General features: G+C 45.7%; 1 protein-coding gene across 1 annotated transcript in view; it reads right to left on the bottom strand.

Annotated features, from left to right (window-relative positions):
- TMEM132D (transmembrane protein 132D) overlaps positions 1-12,986 on the bottom strand; it is a 341,293-nt gene that overhangs the window by 93,874 nt on the left and 234,433 nt on the right. Inside the window, exon 4 of the mRNA XM_075568700.1 lies at positions 11,888-12,071. Coding sequence (XP_075424815.1) covers positions 11,888-12,071 — 184 coding nt within the window. The remainder of the gene's footprint in view (positions 1-11,887; positions 12,072-12,986) is intronic.

The raw sequence follows: 12,986 nt of genomic DNA, 5'->3' as shown, positions 1-12,986 counted from the left end.
TATTCTTTTATGCATCTCTATTTTAACAATACACATTTCTCTATGGTTGAGGATTGCCATGTTTTCATAATCATATTATTGTGATGTCTCCTCCCATATGGAACTATGTGCATATATGTTCACTTTGTTAGAATTGTCTAAATTGCTTTATATATATATATATATATGTTGTTTGTTTATTGGCTCTATTATGCCACTATTGCGCATGCACCTAATGCTGATCCACTCCGGGCTTGTACACACCTGCCAGGTGTGGACTCCCTTTAGACACTCACGGGAGATTCTCCACATCATTGGTTGAGTGATGTCATGTCCGGTTGGATCCGGTATATAGGAGGCTGTGTATCGAGTATTGCTACTCTTTGACAAAGCCCGAAAGGGTGAAACGCGTTAGAGCTACGGGGGGTCTGTTCCCCCTCTTTTATCCATTTTTTCTATGATTAAATAAAGGATTTTTTCACTCAGCACAGTCCAGCATTTCCTTTTTTTGCGCAGCAGTGCCCGCTGTTTCTCCCTCCGGTGGGAGCTGTTTTCCTACTCCACTATACAGCTAGAAGCACGCCACTCCGGATGGATTCAAGACTTCAGTAAGTTATTCAACTACTACATTGGAGCTTCCCCAAGTGATTTGGTTTTTATTTTGTTGCGGGACTTTATGCATGGGGTCCGGGGTTGGTTGAAGGACTTCCCCCGGGCAACCCTTCTTCGTCATCGCCAGACCATTTCCCAACTAGGGGTTTCTACTTCATTATTTAAGCTCTATTATACAATGCTTTTGAATCCTTAATATCTGGATGTTTTTGCAAATATACAAACAGCTTATACTTGATTGGATTGTATGCTCTGCAGCACCTGTCAATTGGGGGGACCGTGTACCTCTATGTTCCTCTACAGTACAATGCTTAGTGTGCTACTCTTAACGGATTGCTGATGATGGTCACCTAATTCAGCGGTGAGCAAAGTGGGAGGCGCGACCCCCAGTGGGGGCACAGGATTTTTTGGGGGGGGCACGGGCGGTTGTAGAAGCCCCGCACTCTTCCCCAAGGCATTTAAATTAAATGCCATGGGACCGCGTTAGGCCTTCGCAACCTGAATTTACTGTGATTCTGAAGGCTGCTGTGACCCGTCGCGATGGCATCAAATGAAGCCGCTGTGTCATGCGGAGTGACGTCACATGCACGTCTCCATGACAACGGGGTCACGTGACGTGACATCGGTGACCCCGCGGCGTCACATGACGCCGCCGAGTAAGGTAAGGGGGGCGCGAGAGCAAGTGGGAGCTGGCAGGGGGCGCAGCGCCAAAAGTTTGCGCTTGCCTGCCCTAATTAATCCGCAAAGAACAAATGCAAAACAATGGGAACGGAAAATGTAACTGCAGAGACAAGCAATGTTGTCCTGACAGAGACCAGGTAAGAAGTTTCCAAAGTATGCTGCTGCCATGGAGACATTAAACTCCACTTACCTACATTCAAATAGGGAGAATTCACTGGCTCAGCGAGTAAAGACACTGACTCTGAAACAATGACACTGTGTTTGAAGCAGGAGAACCTGGCTCAATTCCCGGCTGTGATGGTGCTCATCTCAAATCAGGAAGCGGACCTGCAGGGCTGAGGTAGGGGTGCAAATAAACCAACTAGGGACAGAGCCCAGGGACAGAGCCCAGGGACACAGAGTCCTGTAAGAGTATCCGTAGTCGGAAAGCAGGCAGGGGCCAGGGCTGGCGGCAGAGTTGTAAAGTCCAGGAGACAGGCAGAGGTCAGGGCAGGCAGAGGTCAGGGCAGGCATAAAGCAGCGAGGTCGGGGTCACGGTCCGGGGTCAGCAACAAGGGAATTAAAACAGGCAAAAGGGTAAAGCGTGACTGCAAAGACCAACAAGAACTGCAAACGTAGGAACTTTGCTCGGCGACTCCCACCAGGAACTACAGCCTTATATAATGGGCTGCCAGTACCCAAAATGGCCAGTTTGAGCAGAAAGGGCAGGCAGTCTGGAAAACCTGAACTGGCAGCAAAACCCGGCACGGATCGCGCAGAATCCTTACACCGGTGTCGGCTCCTTGTGACCTCTGGCAATTCACTTAATCGCCCTAGAGATATTACATAGAGTGTAAGCTCATCTGGGCAGGGACTGTAAAACATAACAGACCTCTCGGCAGGGACTGTGCCTGTAACATTCCTAATGTCCTGCGTACCGCGCGCTGTACTGTCATTGTGACGCGCTTTGTGTCCCATTGGGATAAATTGGAAGAAAAGTGCGACATGAAATAGTTATTATTATAATAAATATGTCACTGCCATTAGATCACTCTGGTCCCGGGAAGACTGCCCCTTTAACCCTTGAGTTCTGGAAGACAATTCAAGACCTCCACTGCTCATCACAATAATGTCTCTCAATATCATCTACAAATAAGTCATCATAGGCCGCTGGTAATGGGATGGATTTTTTTCTGCAGGTTGTTAGTGTGAGATGTGGAACTGCAGACCCGTGTGTTGATGCCAATGTACACGCTGTAGAGAATCTGGACTTCTGGCCAATTTCCAAATAACCTAAAAACTTCCAATTCCCCTCGTTGCAGAATTATTGCACCAAAGAACACCGCAGAATTTCATTTTACTGACTGTAAGAAGTCGGCTCAAAGGGGGCCTGGGGGATTTGTTATTTTAAATGCGGGTGCTTACTAGGCAGAAATCCATGACTGTCAAAACCTTGAAAGTCGGAAAACCCATTTCTCACACAGTTGTAAGTTTAGTACACTCCATTAATGTACCAACAGAATTGTTTCTTGTAGATCAGGGGTAGCCAACTCCAGTCCTCAAGGGCCACCAACAGGTCAGGTTTCCAGGATGTCCCTGCTTCAGCACAGGTGGCTCAGTCGTTGCCTGAGCACCACCTGTGCACCACCTGTTCTAGGAAATCCTAGAAACCTGACCTGTTGGTGGCCCTGGAGGACTGGAGTTGGCTACCCCTGTTGTACGTAGATTAATGAGCAAATGTTATTTGTGACGATTAAAACACAGTGTTGCATCAACTCCATTGTAAACGACTGCCTTTTGTGCTGATGTCCTACAAAAGCATGGCACAGATCAGTAGCAAAAGGAGTGATCGCTTTGAGCAATTATCTTAAAATACTCTCTCGTTTCATCTTCTAACCTGTCATCTCCTTGTCAGACACAGGCTCTTCATTCACATTTAGTTCTATTTATGGGAATAATTATCAAGCAATTAATAAGGATCCAGTGCAAAACGGCATGACTTCATAAAGTACACGCTAAGTAAAACTTATCATTAGATAATTTCATAGGATTGTAAGTGCGTTAATGTAAGCTTGAATTAATTTGCTGGGTGTTAAAGTGCAAACCAGGCTAATAAAAGTGACACATTTGCTTTTTTTTTGTTGCAGAGAATACTGCTCAATTTATGAAGAATGGCAGCATAAATGAGAATTAGCCTCAAGACAATGTTAATTACACTCCATCCATTAGTCGGTGGGTAATTGAACAACTCATTTTAACAGTAAGGAAAACCCTGCTGGATTCATAAGGGGGAAGTATTTTTATTTAATATCCTAGTTAAAATATGACAGTGTGAGTGAAAGAAATATAAGCGATCGGGCAATATTAAAAACCGTTCAGCACATACAAAGCCTTCTAAACGTCACCCAACAGGGCAGTTGTTATCCCCCTAAAGTGCACTTCTGGTCTGTGACAATGTTTCTTTTGGTGGAAGGCCTCCTGGTGAGGTGTCCACGTGGCAACAGACTGCATAACAAAAGTAAGGTATGATTGAAACGTGAAACAGGACCTGTTTGGTCAGCTTTAGTGAGCGAGTGGTTCACGCTATTGATATCCAGTATAACCATGACGTTCAAACACGCATATAACTGGAGAAAATAACTATAAAGCTGCCAATTATTGACCGTTTAACAGTGGCACAGTCAGTAACCCTTTAGCTGCTAGAGGGACTAGCTACGCTATGCTCGTGTTACTGTCACACCCTAACAGCGAGAGGGTTAACAGCGTTTCTCCAAAACGTTTTGTGGGGGCTTCACTGCCAGAGGGTCATGCAAAGCAATGCTCTGTTCTGCAATGCTCTGTTCTGCAATGCTCTGTTCTGCAATGCTCTGTTCTGCAATGCTCTGCTCTGCAATACCCTGCTCTGCAATACCCTGCTCTGCAATACTCTACCCGCCTTTCTGGCAGTGGTTAAAGGCATTTTTTTAAATTTTTTTAAAATATAGAATTGTAGCAGAGGGTCTCTGGTGCTGAACCCCGTTAATTTCACCCCCTACTTCCAGAGATACTTACGTAGGTGCAGGTAGCTGGTCCGGCTCAGCAGGAAGGGTGTTCAGGTTTGAAACTCCCGCGTCACATGGGCCAATAGGAAGCCGCACCGATAACATAACAGCTTCCTATTGGCCAGTAGGCCGGGAAATATCTGAAGAGCGGACATACAGTATTATGAACCCTGGTAGCCGAAGAGAGTGGCTACCGGCAGCTAATTCTCAGGTAAGTATCTCCGGAAGCAAGTGGTCCCCAGAACTGAAATGAACGCGATTCCGCTACAGAGATCGCCTGCTTCCATTATATATATATATACTAGCTGATATACCCGGCGTTGCCCGGGATGTAAATACGTAATAGGTAGTATTATTTATAAATCGTGGAACAATAGGTGACTATTTGTTGTAAAGGTTGGATAATAATGTTGAAAAGAAAGATGGAATAAAATGTAATACGATGTTGTTGTTTAAAAATGGTGGGGGAGGCGGGGGTAAGGGGAGGGGAAGGGGGGGACGGGAAGTGGAGGGGGGGAGGGGAGGAGGTGAAGTGGAGGGGGGAGGAGGTGAAGTGGAGGGGGGGAGGAGGTGAAGTGGAGGGGGGAGGAGGGGAAGTGGAGGGGGAGGAGGGGAAGTGGAGGGGGGGAGGAGGGGAAGTGGAGGGGGAGGAGGGGAAGTGGAGGGGGGAGCAAGGGAAGTGGAGGGGGGGAAGGGGGGAGTGGAGGGGGGAGGAGGGGAAGTGGAGGGGGAGAAGGGGGGAGTGGAGGGGGGGAAGGGGGGAGTGGAGGGGGGGAAGGGGGAGGGAGGGGGGGGAGTGGAGGGAGGGAAGGGTGGAGTGGAGGGGGGGAAGGGTGGAGTGGAGGGGTGGAAGGGTGGAGTGGAGGGGGGGGAAGGGTGGAGTGGAGGGGGGGAAGGAGGGGAGTGGAGGGGGGGAAGGGGTAGATTGGAGGGGTTGGGAAGGGTGGGAGAGGGGAGGAGGGGGGAGGAGGGGGAAGGAGTGGGGGGGGGGAAGGAGTGGAGGGGGGGAAGGAGTGGAGGGGGGAAGGAGTGGAGGGGGGAAGGAGTGGAGGGGGGGTAAGGAGTGAAGTGGAGGGGGGAGTGGATGGGGGGAAAGAGTGAAGGGGGGGGAAGAGTGGAGGGGGGGAGGGAGTGGAGGGAGGGAGTGGGGAAAAGAGTGGAGGGGGGAAGAGTGGAGGGTGGGCAAGAGTGGAGAGGGGGGAAGAGTGGAGGGGGGAAAAAGTGGAGGGGGGGAAAGAGTGGAGGGGGGAGGGTGAAGTGGAGGGGGGGAGGGAGGGGTGAAGTGGAGGGGGGAGGGAGTGGAGGGTGGGGTGAAGTGGAGGGGGGGATGGAGGGGTGAAGTGGAGGGAGGGGAAAGAGTGGAGGGGGGAGGGGAAAGAGTGGAGGGGGGGTGGAGGTGGAGGGAGGGGGGTGGAGGTGGAGGGAGGGGTGGAGGTGGAGGGGGGGTGGAGGTGGGAGGAGGGGGAGTGGAGGGAGGGGGAGTGGAGGTGGAGGGAGGAGGGGGGATGGAGGTGGAGGGGGGGAGGGAGTGGAGGGGGGGAGGGAGTGGAGGGGGGGGAGAAGAGGGGGGGGTGAAGGTGGGGGGGGAAGGGAGTGGAAGGGGAGGAGGGTGACAAGGGGAGCATATGTATTGTCATAATTTATGTATCCGCTTACCCCCCCCCCCCGTCCGGGCGTCCGTTCCCCCCTGCTTGTTCTCCGATGGCTCGGGCCTCCCCCCGCCCTTCCCCAATGGCTCGGCTGCTTCCCCCCCCCCCCCGCTGGCCGCTTGCTCCCCCGATGGGTCGTCCGGCCAATGGAGGCGCGTGCAGGCGCTTGTTCCTGGGCGGTTGAGGCGGGACGCGCAGGGGTGTTCTGCGGCAGGGGTTTAAGGTGTGAGGCAGGAGGGGTGTGAGGCGCAGGGTGTAAGGTGTGAGGTGCAGGGTGTAAGGTGGCACGCCTGCGGGAGGGGTGTGAGGCACAGGGTGTACTGTCTTACCTGGGCTGCTGCACATCGTGTGGTAGGCCATCTTGTAGAGGAGCACGCGGTGTGAGGGTGAGTGTGTGTGTGTGTGACCACACCGGCCAATGAGAGGTGTGCGGGGGCGGGCGCACCAAGGGAGCCATCTCATTGGCCTGAGGCGGAGTGATGGTCCAATGCGATTGCCCCTAGACACAGGGAGACACAGGACAGACAGACAAACACACATACAACGGTTTGAGAAATATATATATAGATATATATATATATACAATTGTAAAAAATATTGCTGCCTTGTATTGCCTCTTTAAAGCTTATTAATGTAAAACTGAAGCTAACAATTTCTTTTTAAAGAACGCCTATTTAACATGAAACCACTCCACCAATTCAGTTATTTAGCAATGTTGATATATATATATATATATATATATATATATATATATATATATATATATATATATATATATATATATATATATATTATATATACATATCACAATTATTAAGGTTATGGTGGGTAAAAAAAGTGCCAAAAACCCTCCACAGTAAAGCATAAAGCAACTGTAAATATTACTGTATGTTCATTTGCATGTCTAAGACCTGTCTAAGACATGCAAATGAACATACAGTAATATTTACAGTTGATATATATATATATATATATATATATATATATATATATATATATATATATATATATATATATATATACAATAGATAATAAGATTGAAATCGCTATAATGTTTCCCATGGTGGGGACTGCACTGTGCTACTTTTATCAGTAAGTACTGTATCTCAGGAAACAGAGAGTCTTGAGAGCAGGAAATAGCGCAGTTCAGATCGGACAGTTCCCATTCTGGTTAAAAAAAGGGGGGGGGGGCTGGGAGTTAAAGAGCAACACCAACCGCTGCAAAATGTAACAATTCACGTGTCTGGAGTCCCTGTTTTCGCTCAGATCAGGCCAAACCATTATTACAATACCGCAACAAAAGCAAGAATACATCGCTTCAAAAAAGCAACAGATAAAGCCAAAAAAGAAGAATGAATGCCCATACACACACTGCCTACCACCCGCCTGCAGGAAGAAAGCGAGACTGCAGTGTAAAAGGGGACTTGCATCTTTATAGACGCGTTTATTTTTGAAAGGGCTGGAGTTACAATTTGCATTTAAACAATGTTGTCTGGGATAATAATGGCTACTGTCAATGTGACTGGTTTTATTTTTTTTTCCGTCCAACATGACAGATGTGATTTAATTTCACAATAAAAATATGAACCCACGCAAATAGCAATTCCAATTCACGTGACTGAACTGCTCATGTAGTCCATGTGCAGGGCAGGCTGAGGTATGCAGGGTTTAATAAGGCCAGGTGAGGCAAAGAATGATTTTATTGTATTAAATGCCCAGTTGCTAAAATGATCATAATGTTTTTATGATCACAGAATTTTTCAAATTCAAAGAAGACGGTGTCCTAGTAATTATCAAGAATACACAAAGTTGGGTCCATTCTCAGTCCTGATGTTCAACACCCTTGTCCAAATTAATTTCTCTCCCCACCTCCCTATCATAACCCACTTAAAAATGGGGTGATAAGAATGACATTGCTTCTTTCCCCCTGTCTAGAGGCTGCTAGAAACGGTCAACACTTTCACCAAAGTCTGCAAAGCAGGTAAAATTTCCCGTTTTGGTGTGTGAACATTTTTGCATAAATTCAGCAAGCATTAAAACCCCATATGTAACATCACTTGCCATTCCCGCAAAATGAAAGGGAAAAAAATGATGGAATCTTTCTGGCGAAACTGGCACAAAGGGCAAATTCTTACAAAAAATTTTTTTTAGGAAGGTGAACTTTTGCATATCATTAAAAAAAAAACCTGGGAATTTACAGAAGACATTCGCACATCTGGATAGCAGAGGTCCCAACTCCAGTCTTCAAGAACCCAAACAGGTCAAGATGTAACTATCCCCGTTTCAGCACAGGTGGCTCTATCTGTGACTCAATCATTTTGACTCAAGCAGGGATATCCTTAAAGCGTGGCCTGCTGAGGGTTCCTGAGGACTGAAGTTGGGAATCGCTACACTAGAGCAGGGGGTGCGCAAACGGGGAGGGGGGGTGCGAGGCGGTTGCAGAGGCCCCGCGCTCTTCCCCAAGGCATTTCAACTAAGTACCGGGGACCGAGCGAGGCCTCTGCAACTTCCCTTACCTTGTCTTCGGCGACGCGACGTCAAATGACGCAGGGGGGAGCGCAGGGGGGAAATATTTCGCAGCCCAGCTCTAGAGGATATCATGTAGAAAAGAGGGACAATGCCCCTATTCAGTATGCTGTGAAGCTGGTTGTCAGTGAATCTCAGGGGATACCTGCTCTCATTCATGCCTCACTGCCATCTCCTCCCATGCAAATGGTGTCAACCTTTTCATTTAACACTGACTAACCTTAAAACTTGCCCGACAAATCAAGCATTCCAATAGCCTGCACTCATGGCTACTGTCCCACAGTCACTCTTACCACCCATTGTGGCCAAGCACACCCATCTACAGCACTTATTCCCTCACCTGTTGTCTCTGTAAGTTCCCCTCAAACCTTAGATTGTAAGCTCTTCGGGGCAGGGATTTCCTTTCCTATTGTCTGATTTTGCTGCACTTATTGTATTATTATAATTCAATGTAATGTATTCTTTGTGAAGCGCTGAGTACACTTTTGGCACTATATAAATAAAGACATACAATACAATATTGATAATCTGGCACCATGATTGTTACCCACTGGCAACTGCAACAATGCCTCCAAAATCATCTACTACTCGTATTATTCCACCATTATCTCTTTTGTGGACAAACCACTGTACAAAAAAAAATGTAACACAAAAAGAAGGTAAAAGCAATCCAAACAATGATGTCAGCTTTCAATTTAAAACACTAGAAGCAGATGGAAGTCTTAATATGAAACACGTCAAAAAACAGTCTCAGAATCTCACCGCTTCCCAGATACATTTCCACTGCACAGCTACAAAATGCTTTGGAGATAAAGAAGCATTTGTGTTGTAGATGCCAATGGCAAAATAGAAAAAGTTATCAGATATTTCCAGCGGCTTTCCGGTGTTCAACTTTTCCAATGCAAACCCATCTGGGATACTGTAATTATGCACTGTGCACTTATTTCTCATAGAAAGCAAGTTTTGATACAATGACAGCTAAAGTAACAGGGGAAGCCTGGGACCATTTGATTTGTTCTTTTAGCTGCTGTGTGTACATTTTTGGATGATTTTCGGATGACACTCTTGGATTTCTCTACGGAGACAGCTGAGAGTTCGCTATGACTTGAAGGAAAGCTCCGTGCTGAGATGAAACTTCAGTTTATTAATAAGTGTAGAAGTCATAACAACATTATCCACCTTGTGGAATTGAAGATCTAGAGCGCAGACTCTCAGGGAAAGTGGAAACACAATAAAATAACATAGCGCAATATGTTTAAGCTGTAGCAAAGCACCAAAACATGGGTGGGGGGGAACAAACTCATATAGTACAAGATACATTTGGGCGTTAATCCAAGTAGGGTAGGTATTCCAAAGCTTCCTCCCTGTGTTTAAGATCGCCTGTATAATGTATAGTCAAAGACTGAGCCACTGATTGAACAACCTGTGATAACAAGGGTGATAGCCGGGCTGTAAGATTTCACTGAGTCATCATTGCTAGAGCAGGGATAGTTAGAAGATCACATTGGGGGTTCACTAAGTGGCTGTCAGTGCAACAGAAGAGGTCCAAAGATGCAAAGTTCTGTGGGGAAGATCATGTGGCAGTCACTACATCCAATTGGTGCACTGCTAGAGAGAGAGCAGGGATCAAAAAGGGGTGTGCCAGAGCCTGCTTCAGAAGAGGAAGGGGATGTGACTTTGTAAAAGGTCGCTATAGAAACAAAAAATGCTTGTTACATTATAACACATTCAAAATGTAATTCAGAGCTGTTTTAAAAAATTCTACAAGTATTTTCTCATAGTACAGAACTGATTTATTTAAAAAAACACACACATGTACTGTAGGATATTGCTGGTCTGCAGCTTTAAACAGTTCCCTGCAGTCAGGGCCGCCAAAAGATTTCCCAGTGGCCCAGGACTACAGTTCTGACCGCCCCCCCTGCCCTCCCCCCCCCCCCGTTGGCAGTGTTCCGAGCCTCATTTCACACCTCATGAGCCCCTTATATTTCCACCCTCTTCCCATGTATTTCTCTGTTTCAGAAGAGAAAGGGGATGCGACTTTGTAAATGGTTGCTATAGAAAAAAAAATGCTTTTTAAATTATACCGTAATACATAATGTAATTCAGAGTTGTTTAAAAAAAATTCTACAACTTTTTTCTCATAGTACAGAACTGTTTTTTTGTTTTTTTTAAAAACACACATGTAGGATATTGCTTGGTCTGCAGCTTTAAAAGGAGAATAGGTAACTGATATATACGTAAGGACAGTATTTTTCGACATGGGTTCCTATGAACAGTTGGCATCACTAAAGGGTTCTCTGCAAATATTTTGGGCTCCTTACAATGCATCTGATCTCAGACACGCTATTAGAGAGGGTTGGGGTTCCTTACAATGCATCTGATCTCAGACACACTATTAGAGAGGGTTGGGGTTCCTTACAATGCATCTGATCTCAGATGTGCTATTAGAGAGAGTTGGGGTTCCTTACAATGCATCTGATCTCAGACGCGCTATTAGAGAGGGTTGGGGTTCCTTACAATGCATCTGATCTCTGATGTGCTATTAGAGAGGGTTGGGGTTCCTTACAATGCATCTGATCTCAGACGCGCTATTAGAGAGGGTTGGGGTTCCTTACAATGCATCTGATCTCAGATGTGTTATTAGAGAGGGTTGGGGTTCCTTACAATGCATCTGATCTCAGACGCGCTATTAGAGAGGGTTGGGGTTCCTTACAATGCATCTGATCTCAGATGTGTTATTAGAGAGGGTTGGGGTTCCTTACAATGCATCTGATCTCAGACGCGCTATTAGAGAGGGTTGGGGTTCCTTACAATGCATATGATCTCAGACGTTATTATAATTATAGGGTTCCTTAACTAAATTTTTTTTTTTAAACACTGCATTAGGAGATCATTCTACAAATTGTCACAACTTTCTTTCAACTCCGTTCTTGGTCAGTAGCATGTTCTGAATACAAGCAAACTAGATTTCCCAGCTCACTATTATTCTGTGTTCTTGCCAAGCAACGCTGGCCTTGCACTTTACTCAACATGCAGCAGTTAAATTGATATATAATTCAGGTTGCAGATCGCACAGTACACATTAAAAGAGCAATTTCTTGAGCAGACTAGTGGGAACAAAATGAAATTCAAGGTACTTGTGCTGACGTTCACAGCATTTCATGTCCTTCTGCTGTCCTATTGATCTAAGTGCTTATCAGATTACATCCCCAGCTGCAAGCTCACATCCTTGGGACAGTCCCAATATATACTGCCCAAATTATTCTATGCTCCATCATGTCTGAGCCCCCATTCTCTTAATGTGTCTCCACTGCTGCTATACCAATTACACTTGCATGTTAGGCAAACATTGTTCTTTATACCTGTTAATAAAAAGCAAATAGCCTTTTAAAAAGTTCGCCAACAAGAACTTTCTCTTACCATTGCTAATGGGATGACTCCTACGATGTCTTTTTCATTGACGTATATTTTGGACACTCCGAGATCAGATGTGCTTTCTCCAAGGTATTCAACTTGCCATGTAATTATCTGGACTCCTGATGGGTCAGATACACCTCCAATTATGAAATCTATCTGCAAAATCTCATAGAAGAGTTCATCCACACTACAAACAAGAAGAGACGCACATTAGCATGTCATTCATATGACCAAACAGTTAGAAAAAGACGTAAAGACAGCCAATTAATTACACATTAATAGTGTACAATTTCCCCCCTCCCCCTTATGAGACATTGTTGGATAATGTGTAATTGGAGTTTTTTGTTTGCCTTCCTTTGGATCAAAACACTGTAAATACAAATATAGAAGAAGTCTTCTAAATTTAGCATAGGTTACTATGTAACAATTTTAGTAGCGGTCTGATCCAGAAGAAAATACTTTGTACATTCGTTTTGGATACTACCCAACTTCCTTCTCCATGAACGGTTATGAATTTCTGTAAAGAAGTTTTGTGTGTGATCAATAAAAGACAAAACACCCACATGTCTCGCACAGATCTCTAAATCCTGTCCCAGACTCTGCAACATCACACTTTGCTTAGAATATAGACATTAAAAATATGGGTGCAGGCAAGCAAATGATTGCTTTGTATCTGCCATTGTTTTACTTATATGGATTCCTGAAACCTTTAAACAATGCAGTTAAGCAACTTCTAAGATGTGGCTAGTGAAATGTATCTTGATCTTTAAAACGCTTCTCTGAAGAAAAGAAAGAACGGTGACCCTCACATAAAATGGTAAATGTTTTTTTTGTCAGTGCACACGATTAGGGCCATTGACCGCTTTCTTGGGACCCAGGACTAGAGTTTCCACCGCCATTACGAGCCCCCCATCTTTCTCTTACACTTCCCCCCTCACCCCCATCTATTTCTCACTCTCACCCATCCCCCCATTTATTTTCCCCCCTTCCCTATCTTACACCCCCACCTCTCTTACACCTCCTTTCTCACCCCTCCCCCCTCCCTCTCACCTTCTCACCCCCTCCTTACTTAAGAGTGGAAAGAGAGTGCTTGGTGGCAGCA

The sequence above is a fragment of the Ascaphus truei genome, chromosome 13 (assembly GCF_040206685.1).
Source record: "Ascaphus truei isolate aAscTru1 chromosome 13, aAscTru1.hap1, whole genome shotgun sequence".
NCBI lineage: Eukaryota > Metazoa > Chordata > Amphibia > Anura > Ascaphidae > Ascaphus > Ascaphus truei.
The sequence above is the reverse complement of the archived record's forward strand: the minus strand, read 5'-3'. Positions and strand labels throughout refer to the sequence as shown.